The sequence below is a fragment of the Oncorhynchus mykiss genome, chromosome 27 (assembly GCF_013265735.2).
Source record: "Oncorhynchus mykiss isolate Arlee chromosome 27, USDA_OmykA_1.1, whole genome shotgun sequence".
NCBI classification, from domain to species: Eukaryota; Metazoa; Chordata; class Actinopteri; order Salmoniformes; family Salmonidae; genus Oncorhynchus; species Oncorhynchus mykiss.
Window position 1 is genome coordinate 48,111,239 of NC_048591.1, and position 19,524 is coordinate 48,130,762.

General features: G+C 46.7%; 1 protein-coding gene across 2 annotated transcripts in view; it reads left to right on the top strand.

Annotated features, from left to right (window-relative positions):
• The window catches only part of tenm4 (teneurin transmembrane protein 4), a 678,489-nt gene that overhangs the window by 470,642 nt on the left and 188,323 nt on the right, over positions 1–19,524 (top strand). For both annotated transcript variants that reach the window (XM_036964775.1, XM_036964776.1), the window contains one exon: positions 1,119–1,139. In XM_036964775.1, coding sequence (XP_036820670.1) covers positions 1,119–1,139 — 21 coding nt within the window. The remainder of the gene's footprint in view (positions 1–1,118; positions 1,140–19,524) is intronic.

Here is a 19,524-nt window from a genome sequence, read left to right on the forward strand (position 1 = left end):
TAGCGAATATGGTGCCATTTGGGACACAGTTCTAGCTCTAGCCTGTCAGACCTGGGTTCAGATACCATTCTAAATATGTTAAATAATTGTAGAGCTAGGGGCTCTGTCCTCCAGCCACCGACTCACCCCACCTGGGGCTCAGATGGTCCTTCTCTCTCCTTTCTCGGAGATGACATGTCCCTTTAAAGCCAAGGTTGATGCTCCTGCCTCTCTCACCCACCTGTGTCAGCTGGGTAGCGACTAAAAATAGGAGGTGGAGAGGATGAATGCGTCCCAATTGGCACATTTTAAAGTGCACTATTTTTGACCAGAGCGCTATGGGGCCTGGTCTAAAGTACTACACTATCTAGGGAATAGGGTTATTGTTTGATGCAAACATGCTGTTGAAAGAGAACAGATCTGTAGAGGATGTAGAGGATGTAGAGGGTCTGTAGAGGATGTCGAGGATGTAGAGGGTGTAGAGGGTCTGTAGAGGGTGAAGAGGATGTAGAGGGTGTAGAGGATGTAGAGGGTCTGTAGAGGATGTAGAGGATGTAGAGGGTCTGTAGAGGGTGTAAAGGATGTAGAGGATGTAGAGGGTGTAGAGGATGTAGAGGGTCTGTAGAGGATGTAGAGGGTGTAGAGGGTCTGTAGAGGGTGTAAAGGATGTAGAGGATGTAGAGGGTGTAGAAGGTCTATAGAGAGAGAGAGGGTATTGAGAGAGAGGTAGAGAGGGTATTGAGAGAGGGAGAGAGGGTATTGAGAGAGAGGTAGAGAGGGTATTGAGAGGGTATTGAGAGAGGGTATTGAGAGAGAGGGAGAGAGGGTATTGAGAGAGAGGGAGAGAGGGTATTGAGAGAGAGGGTATTGAGAGAGAGTGAGAGAGGGTATTGAGGGAGAGGTAGAGAGGGTATTGAGAGAGAGGTAGATAGGGTATTGAGAGAGAGGGAGAGAGGGTATTGAGAGAGAGGGAGAGAGGGTATTGAGAGAGAGGGAGAGAGGGTATTGAGAGAGGTGGAGGGGTAGAAACTGAAGACCTGATATATGTGGAAATTCTTTGCTATTGTTTTATTCATAATTATTTGTTAATTACTAACTTCTCTCTTTCTTTCCCTGCTGCCTGTGGGTTACTCTGGCAGAAATAAAGATTTCAGGCATAGGTAAGTACCTCACGTTAGAGTCCATGTGTATCCCAAATGGCATCTCATTCCCTGATAGGTCACTACTTCTGAGCAGTTCCTTATAGGGCTCTGGTAGGAGTGTGCATGGTATTTCACATTGTTGTTTGTCATGACAAAGTTACTGGTCCTGCCAAGTACTACTTTGATAGGACAAACAGTTTCTTAATGAAATATTCCTCAAATAAAACATGAACAGGTATCACAATACATTAACATAACGCCTTTCGCTTGTGTCCCATCAATATCAGTTGATGAAGTGGTTTGTCATGGAATCGGGTGCCATTTGGGACAGCCCGTGTCTGCTGATGCTGCATGTCAACTACTGTTCGCTCTACCTTGATCACAGCTAGGTCTGTAAACTGTAGGTGCTGTTCTCTCTATCTGGGATCACAGCTAGGTCTGTAAACTGTAGGTGCTGTTCTCTCTACCTGGGATCACAGCTAGGTCTGTAAACTGTAGGTGCTGTACTCTATCTGGGATCACAGCTAGGTCTGTAAACTGTAGGTGCTGTTCTCTCTACCTGGGATCACAGCTAGGTCTGTAAACTGTAGGTGCTGTTCTCTCTACCTGGGATCACAGCTAGGTCTGTAAACTGTAGGTGCTGTTCTCTCTACCTGGGATCACAGCTAGGTCTGTAAACTGTAGGTGCTGTTCTCTCTACCTGGGATCACAGCTAGGTCTGTAAACTGTAGGTACTGTTCTCTCTACCTGGGATCACAGCTAGGTCTGTAAACTGTAGGTGCTGTTCTCTATCTGGGATCACAGCTAGGTCTGTAAACTGTAGGTGCTGTTCTCTCTACCTGGGATCACAGCTAGGTCTGTAAACTGTAGGTGCTGTTCTCTATCTGGGATCACAGCTAGGTCTGTAAACTGTAGGTGCTGTTCTCTCTACCTGGGATCACAGCTAGGTCTGTAAACTGTAGGTACTGTTCTCTCTACCTGGGATCACAGCTAGGTCTGTAAACTGTAGGTGCTGTTCTCTATCTGGGATCACAGCTAGGTCTGTAAACTGTAGGTGCTGTTCTCTCTAACTGGGATCACAGCTACCGTACGTAACAAGTGCTGTATATCTTAATGTGTTCTGAAAGCACACAAACACACTGCTGGCTGAAACATTTCTAGGCATAGTCATTCTATGTAGGCCTTAAATAGCTCCTCTCCTCTCCTATCCTCTTCTCATTTCCTCTCCTCCCTTCTCCTCTCATCTCTCATTTCCTCCTCTCTCCTCCTCTCTCCTCTCCTCTCCTCTCATCTCCTCTCCTCTCCTCTCCTCTCCTCTCCTCTCCTCTCCTCTCCTCTCCTCTCCTCTCCTTTCCTTTCCTCTCCTCTCCTCTCCTCTCCTCTCCTCTCCTCTCCTCTCCTCTCCTCTCCTCTCCTCTCCTCTCCTCTCTCATTTCCTCTCCTCTCCTCTCTCATTTCCTCTCCTCTCCTCTCTGATTTCCTTTCCTCTCCTCTCCTCTCTCATTTCCTCTCCACTCCTCCTCTCCTCTCCTCTCCTCTCCTCTCCTCTCCTCTCCTCTCCTCTCCTCTCCTATCCTTTCCTCTCCTCTCCTCTCCTCTCCTCTCCTCTCCTCTCCTCTCCTCTCCTCTCCTCTCCTCTCCTCTCTCTCATTTAATTTCCTCTCCTCTCCTCTCTCATTTCCTCTTCTCTCCTCTCTGATTTCCTTTCCTCTCCTCTCCTCTCTCATTTCCTCGCCACTCCTACTCTCCTCTCCTCTCCTCTCCCCCCTCCCCTCCCCTCCCCTCCTCTCCTCTCCTCCCCTCCCCTCCCCTCCTCTCCCCTCCCCTCCTCTCCTCTCCTCTCCTCTCCTCTGATAAAGAACTATTGATTCACAGGGTTGTCCTTCTAGCTAGAGATGATACTGTCACCCGGAGTGAAAAGTGGAATGTCTGTCTGTCTGTGTGTCTGTGTGTCTGTCTGTCTGTGTGTCTGTCTGTCTGTCTGTCTGTCTGTCTGTCTGTCTGTCTGTCTGTCTGTGTGTGTGTGTGTGTGTGTGTGTGTGTGTGTGTGTGTGTGTGTGTGTGTGTGTGTGTGTGTGTGTGTTTCCATCCTAATGCTGCTGACCACATCTACAACACACTCACACTAGCAGGGCTAGGGTTAAGGGTTAGAGTTAGGGTTAGGGGTTAAGGTTAGGGGTTAGGGGTTAGGGTTAGGGTTAGAGTTAGGGGTTAGAGTTAGGGGTTGGATTTAGGGGTTAGGAGTTAGAGTTAGGGGTTAGAGTTAAGGGTTAGAGTTAAGGGTTAGAGTTAGGGGTTAGAGTTAAGGGTTAGAGTTAGGGGTTAGAGTTAGGGGTTAGAATTAAGGGTTAGAGTTAGGGGTTAGAGTTAAGGGTTAGAGTTAAGGGTTAGAGTTAGGGGTTAGAGTTAAGGGTTAGAGTTAGGGGTTAGAGTTAGGGGTTAGAATTAAGGGTTAGAGTTAGGGGTTAGAGTTAAGGGTTAGAGTTAGGGGTTAGAGTTAGGGGTTAGGGGTTAGAGTTAGGGGTTAGGGGTTAGAGTTAGGGGTTAGAGTTAGGGGTTAGGGTTAGAGTTAGGGGTTAGGGTTAGGGGTTAGAGTTAGGGGTTAGAGTTAGGGGTTAGAGTTAGGGATTAGAGTTAGGGGTTAGGGATTAGGGTTAGAGTTAGGGGTTAGGGATTAGGGTTAGAGTTAGGGGTTAGAGTTAGAGTTAGGGTTAGAATTAGGGATTAGAGTTAGGGGTTAGGGATTAGGGTTAGAGTTAGGGGTTAGGGATTAGAGTTAGGGGTTAGAGTTAGAGTTAGGGTTACAACTAGGGATTAGAGTTAGGGGTTAGAGTTAGGGTTAGAATTAGGGATTAGAGTTAGGGGTTAGGGATTAGGGTTAGAGTTAGGGGTTAGGGATTAGAGTTAGGGGTTAGAGTTGGAGTTAGGGTTAGAATTAGGGATTAGAGTTAGGGGTTAGAGTTAGAGTTAGGGTTAGAATTAGGGATTAGGGTTAGAGTTAGAGTTAGGGGTTAGGGATTAGAGTTAAATCAAATTTTTATTTGTCACATACACATGGTTAGCAGATGTTAATGCGAGTGTAGCGAAATGCTTGTACGAGTTAGGGGTTAGAGTTAGGGGTTAGAGTTAGGGATTAGAGTTAGGGGTTAGGGATTAGAGTTAGGGTTTAGGGGTTAGAGTTAGGGGTTAGAGTTAGGGGTTAGGGTTAGAGTTAGGGGTTAGGGGTTAGGGTTAGGGGTTAGAGTCAGGGGTTAGAGTTAGGGGTTCGCGTTAGGGGTTAGGGTTAGGGGTTAGAGTTAGGAGTTAGGAGTTAGGGGTTAGAGTTAGAGTTAGGGGTTAGGGTTAGAGTTAGGGGTTAGAGTTAGGGGTTAGAGTTAGGGATTAGAGTTAGAGTTAGGGTTAGAATTAGGGATTAGAGTTAGGGGTTAGAGTTAGGGGTTAGGGTTAGAGTTAGGGGTTAGAGTTAGAGTTAGGGTTAGAATTAGGGATTAGAGTTAGGGGTTAGGGATTAGGGTTAGAGTTAGTGGTTAGGGATTAGAGTTAGGGGTTAGAGTTAGGGTTAGAATTAGGGATTAGAGTTTGGGGTTAGAGTTAGGGTTAGAATTAGGGATTAGAGTTATGGGTTAGGGTTAGAGTTAGGGTTAGAATTAGGGATTAGAGTTAGGGGTTAGATTTAGAGTTAGGGTTAGAATTAGGGATTAGAGTTAGGGGCTAGGGATGACGGTTAGAGTTAGGGGTTAGGGATTAGAGTTAGGGGTTAGAGTTAGGGATTAGAGTTAGGGGTTAGGGATTAGAGTTATGGTTTAGGGGTTAGAGTTAGGGGTTAGAGTTAGGGGTTAGGGTTAGAGTTAGGGGTTAGGGGTTAGGGTTAGGGGTTAGAGTCAGGGGTTAGAGTTAGGGGTTTGAGTTAGGGGTTAGGGGTTAGAGTTAGAGTTAGGGGTTAGGGTTAGAGTTAGGGGTTAGAGTCAGGGGTTAGAGTTAGGGATTAGAGTTAGGGGTTAGGGATTAGGGTTAGAGTTAGGGGTTAGGGATTAGGGTTAGAGTTAGGGGTTAGAGTTAGAGTTAGGGTTAGAATTAGGGATTAGAGTTAGGGGTTAGAGTTAGGGGTTAGGGTTAGAGTTAGGGGTTAGAGTTAGAGTTAGGGTTAGAATTAGGGATTAGAGTTAGGGGTTAGGGATTAGGGTTATAGTTAGTGGTTAGGGATTAGAGTTAGGGGTTAGAGTTAGAGTTAGGGTTAGAATTAGGGATTAGAGTTTGGGGTTAGAGTTAGGGTTAGAATTAGGGATTAGAGTTAGGGGTTAGAGTTAGAGTTAGGGTTAGAATTAGGGATTAGAGTTAGGGGTTAGAGTTAGGGGTTAGGGTTAGAGTTAGGGGTTAGAGTTAGAGTTAGGGTTAGAATTAGGGATTAGAGTTAGGAGTTAGGGATTAGGGTTAGAGTTAGTGGTTAGGGATTAGAGTTAGGGGTTAGAGTTAGTGTTAGGGTTAGAATTAGGGATTAGAGTTTGGGGTTAGAGTTTGGGTTAGTGTTAGGTGTTAGAGTTAGGGGTTAGAGTTAAGGGTTAGAGTTAGGGGTTAGAGTTAGGGGTTAGAGTTAGGGGTTAGAGTTAGGGGTTAGAGTTAAGGGTTAGAGTTAAGGGTTAGAGTTAGGGGTTAGAGTTAGGGGTTAGAGTTAGGGGTTAGAGTTAGGGGTTTGAGTTAGGGGTTAGGGATTAGAGTTAGGGGTTAGGGATTAGGGTTAGTGGTTAGAGTTAGGGGTTAGGGATTAGAGTTAAGGGTTAGGGATTATGGTTAGGGTTAGAGTTAGGGGTTAGAGTTTGGGGTTAGAGTTAGGGATTAGGGTTAGCGTTAGAGTTACGGGTTAGGGATTAGAGTTTGGGGTTAGGGATTAGGGTTAGGGTTAGGGATTAGAGTTAGGGGTTAGTGTTAGGAGTTAGGGGTTAGAGTTAGGAGTTAGGGGTTAGTGTTAGGAGTTAGGAGTTAGAGTTAGGAGTTTGGGGTTAGAGTTTGGGTTAGATTTGAAGTTGAAGTTAGGGTTAGTTTAAGGGTTAGAGTAGGGTTCGAGTATGGTTAGGGTTAGAGTAGGGTTAGAGTTAGGGTTAGGTTTAAAATTGTAGTTAGGGTTATTTTAAGGGTTAGAGTAGGGTTAGGGTTAGAGTAGGGTTAGAGTTAGGGTTAGGTTTAAAGTTGTAGTTACGGTTAGAGTTAGGGTTAGGGTTAGAGTAAGGTTAAAGTAGTGCTAGGGTTAGTTAAGTTTAAAGTTGTAGTTATGGTTAGAGTTAGGGTTAGGGTTAGAGTTAGGGGTTAGAGTTAGAGTTAGGGTTAGAATTAGGGATTAGAGTTAGGGGTTAGGGATTAGGGTTATAGTTAGTGGTTAGGGATTAGAGTTAGGGGTTAGAGTTAGAGTTAGGGTTAGAATTAGGGATTAGAGTTTGGGGTTAGAGTTAGGGTTAGAATTAGGGATTAGAGTTAGGGGTTAGAGTTAGAGTTAGGGTTAGAATTAGGGATTAGAGTTAGGGGTTAGAGTTAGGGGTTAGGGTTAGAGTTAGGGGTTAGAGTTAGAGTTAGGGTTAGAATTAGGGATTAGAGTTAGGAGTTAGGGATTAGGGTTAGAGTTAGTGGTTAGGGATTAGAGTTAGGGGTTAGAGTTAGTGTTAGGGTTAGAATTAGGGATTAGAGTTTGGGGTTAGAGTTTGGGTTAGTGTTAGGTGTTAGAGTTAGGGGTTAGAGTTAAGGGTTAGAGTTAGGGGTTAGAGTTAGGGGTTAGAGTTAGGGGTTAGAGTTAGGGGTTAGAGTTAAGGGTTAGAGTTAAGGGTTAGAGTTAGGGGTTAGAGTTAGGGGTTAGAGTTAGGGGTTAGAGTTAGGGGTTTGAGTTAGGGGTTAGGGATTAGAGTTAGGGGTTAGGGATTAGGGTTAGTGGTTAGAGTTAGGGGTTAGGGATTAGAGTTAAGGGTTAGGGATTATGGTTAGGGTTAGAGTTAGGGGTTAGAGTTTGGGGTTAGAGTTAGGGATTAGGGTTAGCGTTAGAGTTACGGGTTAGGGATTAGAGTTTGGGGTTAGGGATTAGGGTTAGGGTTAGGGATTAGGGTTAGGGGTTAGTGTTAGGAGTTAGGGGTTAGAGTTAGGAGTTAGGGGTTAGTGTTAGGAGTTAGGAGTTAGAGTTAGGAGTTTGGGGTTAGAGTTTGGGTTAGATTTGAAGTTGAAGTTAGGGTTAGTTTAAGGGTTAGAGTAGGGTTCGAGTATGGTTAGGGTTAGAGTAGGGTTAGAGTTAGGGTTAGGTTTAAAATTGTAGTTAGGGTTAGTTTAAGGGTTAGAGTAGGGTTAGGGTTAGAGTAGGGTTAGAGTTAGGGTTAGGTTTAAAGTTGTAGTTACGGTTAGAGTTAGGGTTAGGGTTAGAGTAAGGTTAGAGTAGTGCTAGGGTTAGTTAAATTTAAAGTTGTAGTTATGGTTAGAGTTAGGGTTAGGGTTAGAGTAAAGTTAGAGTAGGTTTAGGTTTTTAGTTGTAGTTAGGGTTAGAGTAAGGTTAGAGTAGGGTTAGGGTTAGGTTTAAAGTTGTAGTTAAGGTTAGAGTTAGGGTTAGGGTTAGACTAAGGTTAGAGTGGTGTTAGGGTTAGGTTTAAAGTTGTAGTTAGGGTTAGAGTAGGGTTAGAGTAAGGTTAGAGTAGTGTTAGGTTTAAGATGGTTTCTGTTTCTGTTGGTATCAAACCTTGGGTTGCAAGGGCCTTTAACACTTCCTGCCCTGTTTCTATATTGTACATCTGACCGAATGTCAGTCAGTCAGTCAGTCAGTCAGTCAGTCAGTCAGTTAGAGAGTCAGTCAGTCAGTTAGAGAGTCAGTCAGTCAGTCAGAGAGTCGGTCAGAGAGTCAGTCAGTCAGTCAGAGAGTCAGTCAGTCAGTCAGAGAGTCAGTCAGTCAGTCAGTCAGTTAGAGAGTCAGTCAGTCAGTCAGTCAGTCAGAGAGTCAGTCAGTCAGTCAGAGAGTCAGTCAGTCAGTCAGAGAGTCAGTCAGTCAGTCAGTCAGTCAGTCAGAGAGTCGGTCAGAGAGTCAGTCAGTCAGAGAGTCAGTCAGTCAGTCAGTCACCAGTCAGTCAGTCAGAGAGTCAGTCAGTCAGTCAGTCAGTCAGTCAGTCAGAGAGTCAGTCAGTCAGTCAGTCAGTCAGTCAGTCAGTCAGAGAGTCAGTCAGTCAGTCAGAGAGTCAGTCAGTCAGAGAGTCAGTCAGTCAGTCAGAGAGTCACTCACTCACTCAGTCAGTCAGTCAGTCAGTCAGAGAGTCAGTCAGTCATGGAAGTAGCTGAAGGCCAGGACATTTGTCTCGTAGTTTGCGTTTCCGTGTTTCCAACACTACATGGGCTCTGCATGCAACCTGATAGCCTACATATATATATATATCATATCATATGATCACTATGGATAGATGGAGAGAGAGAGAGAGAGAGAGAGAGAGAGAGAGAGAGAGAGAGAGAGAGAGAGGGAGAGAGAGAGAGGGAGGTTATACAGTTATCCAGGTATTGAGGGACATAGTTTTATGAGAGAGAGACAGAGAGAGAGAGACAGAGAGAGAGAGAGAGAGACAGAGAGAGAGAGAGAGAGAGAGAGAGAGAGACAGAGAGAGAGACAGAGAGAGAGAGAGGGGGAGAGGGAGGGAGAGAGAGAGAGAGGTTATACAGTTATCCAGGTATTGAGGGACATTTTAGGTGACCTACTCCTGCCATATGAGGGACATAGTTTTAGGTGACCTACTCCTGCCATATGAGGGACATAGTTTTAGGTGACCTACTCCTGCCATATGAGGGACATAGTTTTAGGTGCCCTACTCCTGCCATATGAGGGACATAGTTTTAGGTGACCTACTCCTGCCATATGAGGGACATAGTTTTATGAGAGAGAGAGAGAGAGGTTCTACAGTTATCCAGGGACATAGTTTTAGGTGACCTACTCCTGCCATATGGGGAGTCATGTTCCCATCCATAACCAAACCGGTTTTGGCTGCAACGTGGACTAAAATAATCCCAGTCAGACTGGTCAGTGTTCTGATAGTGACAGGTTCGCCCTGTGGTTTTCTGTGGGCCCCTGTCATCGCCCCTGCAGCAGAAGGTCAATTGTCATTCAGAATTATGTACAGTAGCTGACAGTGTCGGCGTCCCAAATTAAACCCTAGTCCCTATTATAGTGTACTACTTTTTTACCAGAGCCTTATAAGTAGTGCACTTTACTAAGGAATTGGGTGGCGTTTGGGATGCGGCCCAGAGTTACGGACCTACTGGTCCCGCTGTGCACCTCGAAGCCTTACTCTCATGAGAATATCAGGTCTGGCACTCGGCTGCCTCCGGGGGCCTCACAGGAAGCTGGAAACTCAAGGTTGGATTTTTTTTTTGGTTTTGAGGGTGTTTGTGTGTGTGCGTGCGTGTGTGTGTGTGTGTGTGTGTGTTCTGTCTTAATCCTGTTTGAATGATGCCATGCTGACAGACAGGTTAAGATGGACGCCAGGGTAATAATGATCAGTACTGGTTCCCTCACTACTCTATCCTCTCCCTTCAGATCAGTGCTGGTTTGAGTCCCTCACTACTCTAGCCTCTCCCTTCAGATCAGTGCTGGTTTGAGTCCCTCACTACTCTAGCCTCTCCCTTCAGATCAGTGCTGGTTTGAGTCCCTCACTACTCTAGCCCCTCCCTTCAGATCAGTACTGGTTTGAGCCCTCACTACTCTAGCCTCTCCCTTCAGATCAGTGCTGGTTTGAGTCCCTCACTACTCTAGCCTCTCCCTTCAGATCAGTGCTGGTTTGAGCCCTCACTACTCTAGCCTCTCCCTTCAGATCAGTGCTGGTTTGAGCCCCTCACATCTTCTTCACCACTAGCTACAGCTCATCACCTCCTCTTTTAAGACAAGAGCGCTTTGAGTTCACTTAAAATATCAGTTTGTCGGCTCTCTGTAACAGGTCTATTGATTTAGTCTCTGAATCAGATCTTACTGATGAAGGTCTCAAGAGCCAAATCAGTGGCAGAGCCATAGTGATTAGTTCACCCTATAGTTACCCTACGACCCATAGTTCACCCTATAGTTACCCTACGACCCCTAGTTCACCCTATAATTACCCTACGACCCATAGTTCACCCTATAGTTAACCTACTGACCCTAGTTCACCCTATAGTTACCCTGCGACCCATAGTTCACCCTATAGTTAACCTACGGCCCCTAGTTCACCCTATAGTTACCCTACGACCCATAGTTCACCCTATAGTTACCCTACGACCCCTAGTTCACCCTATAGTTACTCTACGGCCCCTAGTTCACCCTATAGTTACCCTACGACCCCTAGTTCACCCTATAGTTACCCTACGACCCCTAGTTCACCCTATAGTTACCCTACGACCCATAGTTCACCCTATAGTTAACCTACGGCCCCTAGTTCACCCTATAGTTACCCTACGACCCATAGTTCACCCTATAGTTACCCTACGACCCCTAGTTCACCCTATAGTTACTCTACGGCCCCTAGTTCACCCTATAGTTACCCTACGACCCATAGTTCACCCTATAGTTACCCTACGACCCCTAGTTCACCCTATAGTTACTCTACGGCCCCTAGTTCACCCTATAGTTAACCTACTGACCCTAGTTCACCCTATAGTTACCCTACGACCCATAGTTCACCCTATAGTTAACCTACGGCCCCTAGTTCACCCTATAGTTACCCTACGACCCATAGTTCACCCTATAGTTACCCTACGACCCCTATTTCACCCTATAGTTACTCTACGGACCCTAGTTCACCCTATAGTTACCCTACGACCCCTAGTTCACCCTATAGTTACCCTACGACCCCTAGTTCACCCTATAGTTACTCTACGGCCCATAGTTCACCCTATAGTTACTCTACGGACCCTAGTTCACCCTATAGTTACCCTACGACCCCTAGTTCACCCTATAGTTACCCTACGACCCCTAGTTCACCCTATAGTTACTCTACGGCCCATAGTTCACCCTATAGTTACCCTACGGACCCTAGTTCACCCTATAGTTACTCTACGGACCCTAGTTCACCCTATAGTTACCCTACGACCCATAGTTCACCCTATAGTTACCCTACGACCCATAGTTCACCCTATAGTTACCCTACGACCCCTAGTTCACCCTATAGTTACTCTACGGCCCATAGTTCACCCTACAGTTAACCTACGGACCCTAGTTCACTCTATAGTTACTCTACGGACCCTAGTTCACCCTATAGTTACCCTACGACCTATAGTTCACCCTATAGTTACCCTACGACCCATAGTTCACCCTATAGTTACCCTACGACCCCTAGTTCACCCTATAGTTACTCTACGGCCCATAGTTCACCCTATAGTTACCCTACGACCCATAGTTCACCCTATAGTTACCCTACGGACCCTAGTTCACCCTATAGTTACCCTACGACCCCTAGTTCACCATATACAGTGCCTTGCGAAAGTATTCGGCCCCCTTGAACTTTGCGACCTTTTGCCACATTTCAGGCTTCAAACATAAAGATATAAAACTGTATTTTTTTGTGAAGAATCAACAACAAGTGGGACACAATCATGAAGTGGAACGACATTTATTGGATACTTCAAACTTTTTTAACAAATCAAAAATTGAAAAATTGGCCGTGCAAAATTATTCAGCCCCTTTACTTTCAGTGCAGCAAACTCTCTCCAAAAGTTCAGTGAGGATCTCTGAATGATCCAATGTTGACCTAAATGACTAATGATGATAAATACAATCCACCTGTGTGTAATCAAGTCTCCGTATAAATGCACCTGCACTGTGATAGTCTCAGAGGTCCGTTAAAAGCGCAGAGAGCATCATGAAGAACAAGGAACACACCAGGCAGGTCCGAGATACTGTTGTGAAGAAGTTTAAAGCCGGATTTGGATACAAAAAGATTTCCCAAGCTTTAAACATCCCAAGGAGCACTGTGCAAGTGATAATATTGAAATGGAAGGAGCATCAGACAACTGCAAATCTACCAAGACCTGGCCGTCCCTCTAAACTTTCAGCTCATACAAGGAGAAGACTGATCAGAGATGCAGCCAAGAGGCCCATGATCACTCTGGATGAACTGCAGAGATCTACAGCTGAGGTGGGAGACTCTGTCCATAGGACAACAATCAGTCGTATATTGCACAAATCTGGCCTTTATGGAAGAGTGGCAAGAAGAAAGCCATTTCTTAAAGATATCCATAAAAAGTGTCGTTTAAAGTTTGTCACAAGCCACCTGGGAGACACACCAAACATGTGGAAGAAGGTGCTCTGGTCAGATGAAACCAAAATTGAACTTTTTGGCAACAATGCAAAACGTTATGTTTGGCGTAAAAGCAACACAGCTCATCACACTGAACACACCATCCCCACTGTCAAACATGGTGGTGGCAGCATCATGGTTTGGGCCTGCTTTTCTTCAGCAGGGACAGGGAAGATGGTTAAAATTGATGGGAAGATGGATGGAGCCAAATACAGGACCATTCTGGAAGAAAACCTGATGGAGTCTGCAAAAGACCTGAGACTGGGACGGAGATTTGTCTTCCAACAAGACAATGATCCAAAACATAAAGCAAAATCTACAATGGAATGGTTCAAAAATAAACATATCCAGGTGTTAGAATGGCCAAGTCAAAGTCCAGACCTGAATCCAATCGAGAATCTGTGGAAAGAACGGAAAACTGCTGTTCACAAATGCTCTCCATCCAACCTCACTGAGGTCGAGCTGTTTTGCAAGGAGGAATGGGAAAAAATGTCAGTCTCTCGATGTGCAAAACTGATAGAGACATTCCCCAAGCGACTTACAGCTGTAATCGCAGCAAAAGGTGGCGCTACAAAGTATTAACTTAAGGGGGCTGAATAATTTTGCACGGCGAATTTTTCAGTTTTTGATTTGTTAAAAAAGTTTGAAATATCCAATAAATGTCGTTCCACTTCATGATTGTGTCCCACTTGTTGTTGATTCTTCACAAAAAAATACAGTTTTATATCTTTATGTTTGAAGCCTGAAATGTGGCAAAAGGTCGCAAAGTTCAAGGGGGCCGAATACTTTCGCAAGGCACTGTAGTTACCCTACGACCCATAGTTCACCCTATAGTTAACCTACGGACCCTAGTTCACCCTATAGTTACCCTACGACCCCTAGTTCACCCTATAGTTACCCTACGACCCATAGTTCACCCTATAGTTACTCTACGGCCCCTAGTTCACCCTATAGTTACTCTACGGACCCTAGTTCACCCTATAGTTACCCTACGGCCCCTAGTTCACCCTATAGTTACTCTACGGACCCTAGTTCACCCTATAGTTACCCTACGGCCCCTAGTTCACCCTATAGTTACTCTACGGCCCCTATTTCACCCTATAGTTAACCTACGGACCCTAGTTCACCCTATAGTTACCCTACGACCCCTAGTTCACCCTATAGTTACCCTACGACCCCTAGTTCACCCTATAGTTACCCTACGACCCCTAGTTCACCCTATAGTTACTCTACGGCCCCTAGTTCACCCTATAGTTACCCTACGGACCCCTAGTTCACCCTATAGTTAACCTACGACCCCTAGTTCACCCTATAGTTACCCTACGACCCCTAGTTCACCCTATAGTTACCCTACGACCCATAGTTCACCCTATAGTTACCCTACGGCCCCTAGTTCACCCTATAGTTACTCTACGGCCCCTAGTTCACCCTATAGTTAACCTACGGACCCTAGTTCACCCTATAGTTAATCTACGGACCCCTAGTTCACCCTATAGTTAACCTACGACCCCTAGTTCACCCTATAGTTACCCTACGACCCCTAGTTCACCCTATAGTTACCCTACGACCCCTAGTTCACCCTATAGTTACCCTACGACCCCTAGTTCACCCTATAGTTACTCTACGGACCCTAATTCACCCTACAGTTACCCTACGACCCCTAGTTCACCCTATAGTTACTCTACGGCCCCTAGTTCACCCTATAGTTAACCTTCGGACCCTAGTTCACCCTATAGTTATCCTACGACCCATAGTTCACCCTATAGTTAACCTACGGACCTTAGTTCACCCTATAGTTAACCTACGGCCCCTACATCAGTTGACTTTAACACGCTTCAGATACGATCTGTTTTTCACAGATATGGATATAGGGTAGGGATAAGATGGTGTAGGGGTAGGGCTGGGTAGGGATAGGATGGGGTAAGGGTAGGGTTTGGTAGGGATAGGATGGGGTAGGGGTAGGATAGTGTAGGGATAGGATGGGGTAGGGGTAGGGTTAGTGTAGGGATAGGATGGGGTAGGGGTAGGTTTGTGAAGGGGTAGAGGTAGGTTAGGGTAGAGGGTAGAGCATGGATAGGATTGGGTAGGGGTAGGGGTAGAGTAGGGATAGGATAGTGTAGGGGTAGGGGTAGAGTAGGGATAGGATTGTGTAGGGGTAGAGGTAGGGTAGGGTAGAGGGTAGAGTATGGATAGGATTGTGTAGTGGTAGAGTTAGGGTAGGTTAGAGGATAGAGTTTGGATAGGATTGGGTAGGGGTAGGGGTAGAGTAGGGATAGGATAGTGTAGGGGTAGGGGTAGAGCAGGGATGGGATTGGGTAGGGGTAGGGGTAGAGTAGGGATAGGATTGTGTAGGGGTAGGGGTAGAGGTAGGGTAGAGGGTATAGTAGGGATAGGATTGGGTAGGGGTAGGGGTAGAGTAGGGATAGGATAGTGTAGGGGTAGGGGTAGAGGTAGGGTAGAGGGTAGAGTAGGGATAGGATAGTGTCCGGGTAGGGGTAGAGTAGGGATAGGATAGTGTAGGGGTAGGGGTAGAGTAGGGATAGGATAGTGTAGGGGTAGGGGTAGAGGTAGGGTAGAGGGTAGAGTAGGGATAGGATAGTGTAGGGGTAGAGTAGGGATAGGATAGTGTAAGGGTAGGGTTAGAGGTAGGGTAGAGGGTAGTGTAGGGATAGGATAGTGTAGGGGTAGGGGTAGAGTAGGGATAGGATAGGGTAGGGGTAGAGTAGGGATAGGATAGTGTAGGGGTAAAGTAGGGATACGATAGGGTAGGAGTAGAGTAGGGATAGGATAGGGTACGGGTAGGGGTAGAGTAGGGATAGGATTGTGTAGGGGTAGAGGTAGGGAAGAGGGTAGAGTAGGGATAGGATAGTGTAGGGGGAGGGGTAGAGTAGGGATAGGATAGTGTAGGGGTAGGGGTAGAGGTAGGGTAGAGGGTAGGGTAGGGTAGAGGGTAGAGTAGGGATATGATTGTGTAGGGGTAGGGGTAGAGTAGGGATAGGATAGTGTAGGGGTAGGGGTAGAGTAGGGATATGATTGTGTAGGGGTAGAGGTAGGGTAGGGTAGAGGGTAGAGTATGGATAGGATTGTGTAGTGGTAGAGTTAGGGTAGGTTAGAGGATAGAGTTTGGATAGGATTGGGTAGGGGTAGGGGTAGAGTAGGGATAGGATAGTGTAGGGGTAGGGGTAGAGCAGGGATGGGATTGGGTAGGGGTAGGGGTAGAGTAGGGATAGGATTGTGTAGGGGTAGGGGTAGAGGTAGGGTAGAGGGTATAGTAGGGATAGGATTGGGTAGGGGTAGGGGTAGAGTAGGGATAGGATAGTGTAGGGGTAGGGGTAGAGGTAGGGTAGAGGGTAGAGTAGGGATAGGATAGTGTCCGGGTAGGGGTAGAGTAGGGATAGGATAGTGTAGGGGTAGGGGTAGAGTAGGGATAGGATAGTGTAGGGGTAGGGGTAGAGGTAGGGTAGAGGGTAGAGTAGGGATAGGATAGTGTAGGGGTAGAGTAGGGATAGGATAGTGTAAGGGTAGGGTTAGAGGTAGGGTAGAGGGTAGTGTAGGGATAGGATAGTGTAGGGGTAGGGGTAGAGTAGGGATAGGATAGGGTAGGGGTAGAGTAGGGATAGGATAGTGTAGGGGTAAAGTAGGGATACGATAGGGTAGGAGAAGAGTAGGGATAGGATAGGGTACGGGTAGGGGTAGAGTAGGGATAGGATTGTTTAGGGGTAGAGGTAGGGAAGAGGGTAGAGTAGGGATAGGATAGTGTGGGGGGAGGGGTAGAGTAGGGATAGGATAGTGTAGGGGTAGGGGTAGAGGTAGGGTAGAGGGTAGGGTAGGGTAGAGGGTAGAGTAGGGATATGATTGTGTAGGGGTAGAGGTAGAGGTAGAGGGTAGAGTAGGGATAGGATTGTGTAGGGGTAGGGTTAGAAGGTAGAGTAGGGATAGGATTGTGTAGGGGTAGGGGTAGGGGTAGAGTAGAGTAGGGATAGGATAGTGTAGGGGTAGGGGTAGGGGTAGAGTAGAGTAGGGATAGGATTGTGTAGGGGTAGAGGTAGAGGTAGAGGGTAGAGTAGGGATAGGATTGTGTAGGGGTAGAGGTAGAGGTAGAGGGTAGAGTAGGGATAGGATTGTTTAGGGGTAGGGGTAGAGGTAGAGGGTAGAGTAGGGATAGGATTGTGTAGGGGTAGAGGTAGAGGTAGAGGGTAGAGTAGGGATAGGATTGTGTAGGGGTAGGGGTAGAGGGTAGAGTAGGGATAGGATTGTGTAAGGGTAGGGGTAGGGGTAGAGTAGAGTAGGTATAGGATAGTGTAGGGGTTGAGGTAGAGGTAGAGGGTAGAGTAGGGATAGGATTGTGTAGGGGTAGAGGTAGAGGTAGAGGGTAGAGTAGGGATAGGATAGTGTAGGGGTAGGGGTAGAGGTAGAGGGTAGAGTAGGGATAGGATAGTGTAGGGGTAGGGTTAGGGGTAGAGGGTAGAGTAGGGATAGGATAGTGTAGGGGTAGGGGTAGGGGTAGAGGTAGAGGGTAGAGTAGGGATCGGATAGTGTAGGGGTAGAGGTAGAGGGTAGAGTAGGGATAGGATAGTGTAGGGGTAGAGGTAGAGGGTAGAGTAGGGATAGGATAGTGTAGGGGTAGGAGTAGGGGTAGAGTGTAGAGTAGGGATAGGATAGTGTAGGGGTAGGGGTAGGGGTAGAGGTAGAGGGTAGAGTAGGGATAGGATAGTGTAGGGGTAGAGGTAGAGGGTAGAGTAGGGATAGGATAGTGTAGGGGTAGAGGTAGAGGTAGAGGGTAGAGTAGTTATAGGATAGTGTAGGGGTAGGGGTAGAGTAGGGATAGGATAGTGTAGGGGTAGGGGTAGAGGTAGAGGGTAGAGTAGGGATAGGATAGTGTAGGGGTAGGGGTAGGGGTAGAGGGTTGAGTAGGGATAGGATAGTGTAGGGGTAGGGGTAGAGGTAGAGGGTAGAGTAGGGATAGGATAGTGTAGGGGTAGAGGTAGAGGGTAGAGTAGGGATAGGATAGTGTAGGGGTAGAGGTAGAGGTAGAGAGGGTAGAGTAGGGATAGGATAGTGTAGGGGTAGGGGTAGGGGTAGAGGTAGAGGGTAGAGTAGGGATAGGATAGTGTAGGGGTAGAGGTAGAGGGTAGAGTAGGGATAGGATAGTGTAGGGGTAGAGGTAGAGGTAGAGGGTAGAGTAGGGATAGGATAGTGTAGGGGTAGGGGTAGAGTAGGGATAGGATAGTGTAGGGGTAGGGGTAGAGGGTAGAGTAGGGATAGGATAGTGTAGGGGTAGGGGTAGAGGTAGGGGTAGAGTAGGGATAGGATAGTGTAGGGGTAGGGGTAGAGTAGGGATAGGATAGTTTAGGGGTAGGGGTAGAGGGTAGAGTAGGGATAGGATAGTGTAGAGGTAGGGGTAGAGGTAGGGGTAGAGTAGGGATAGGATAGTGTAGGGGTAGGGGTAGAGTAGGGATAGGATAGTGTAGGGGTAGGGGTAGAGTAGGGATAGGATAGTGTAGGGGTAGGGGTAGAGTAGGGATATGATAGTGTAGGGGTAGGGGTAGAGTAGGGATAGGTTAGTGTTGGGGTTGGGGTAGGGGTAGAGGTTGCCGGTTGAGACACTTCATGACTTTAATAGCCTCACCACTGTGAGTTGTCTGTCAGTAACTTTCCGATTGGCACTTTCAGCAGGTACCTGGTTTCCTCCTAGCTGCAGGGGAGATTCTGATTGGCACTTTCAGCAGGTACCTGGTTTCCTCCTAGCTGCAGGGGAGATTCTGATTGGCACTTTCAGCAGGTACCTGGTTTCCTCCTAGCTGCAGGGAAGATTCTGATTGGCCACATTTTGTCAGGCTTTCAAATCCCCTACCTCCCCCCTGTGTGAATGAAGGATTACTCTGTCGCTGGTTAATAGATGACACACACACACACACACACACACACACACACACACACACACACACACACACACACACACACACACAGTGGTGTTTAATAGAGTAGTGTAGCTGCTCTGTCTTCAGTGTTGAAGTGGGCATAGTGGGCATAGTGGGCATAGTGGGCATAGTGGGCATAGTGGGCATAGTGGGCATAGTGGGCATAGTGGGCATAGTTTGTTTGGATAGCCGTTCAACTCCGTTGTTTATTCAGTGTGTGTCCCCCAAAGGTTACCTCCTATCTGTCCTGTGTTACCTCCTATCTGTTACCTCCTATCTGTCCCGTGTTACCTCCTATCTGTTACCTCCCATCTGTCCTGTGTTACCTCCTATCTGTTACCTACTATATGTCCTGTGTTACCTCCTATCTGTCCTGTGTTACCTCCTATCTGTTACCTCCTATCTGTCCTGTGTTACCTCCTATCTGCCCTGTGTTACCTCCTATCTGTCCTGTGTTACCTCCTATCTGTTACCTCCTATCTGTCCTGTGTTACCTCCTATCTGTTACCTCCTATCTGCCCTGTGTTACCTCCTATCTGTTACCTCCTATCTGTCCTGTGTTACCTCCTATCTGTCCTGTGTTACCTCCTATCTGTTACCTCCTATCTGCCCTGTGTTACCTCCTATCTGTCCTGTGTTACCTCCTATCTGTTACCTCCTATCTGTCCTGTGTTACCTCCTATCTGTCCTGTGTTACCTCCTATCTGTTACCTCCTATCTGCCCTGTGTTACCTCCTATCTGTCCCGTGTTACCTCCTATCTGTTACCTCCTATCTGTCCTGTGTTACCTCCTATCTGTTACTTACTATATGTCCTGTGTTACCTCCTATCTGTTACCTCCTATCTGTCCTGTGTTACCTCCTATTTGTTACCTACTATATGTCCTGTGTTACCTCCTATCTGTTACCTCCTATCTGCCCTGTGTTACCTCCTATATGTCCTGTGTTACCTCCTATCTGTCCTGTGTTACCTCCTATCTGTCCTGTGTTACCTCCTATCTGGTACCTCCTATCTGCCCTGTGTTACCTCCTATCTGTTACCTCCTATCTGTTTCCTCCTATCTGTCCTGTGTTACCTCCTATCTGTTACCTCCTATCTGTCCTGTGTTACCTCCTATCTGTTACCTCCTATATGTCCTGTGTTTTCTCCTATCTGTTACATCCTATCTGTTACCTCCTATCTGTCCTGTGTTACCTCCTATATGTTACCTCCTATCTG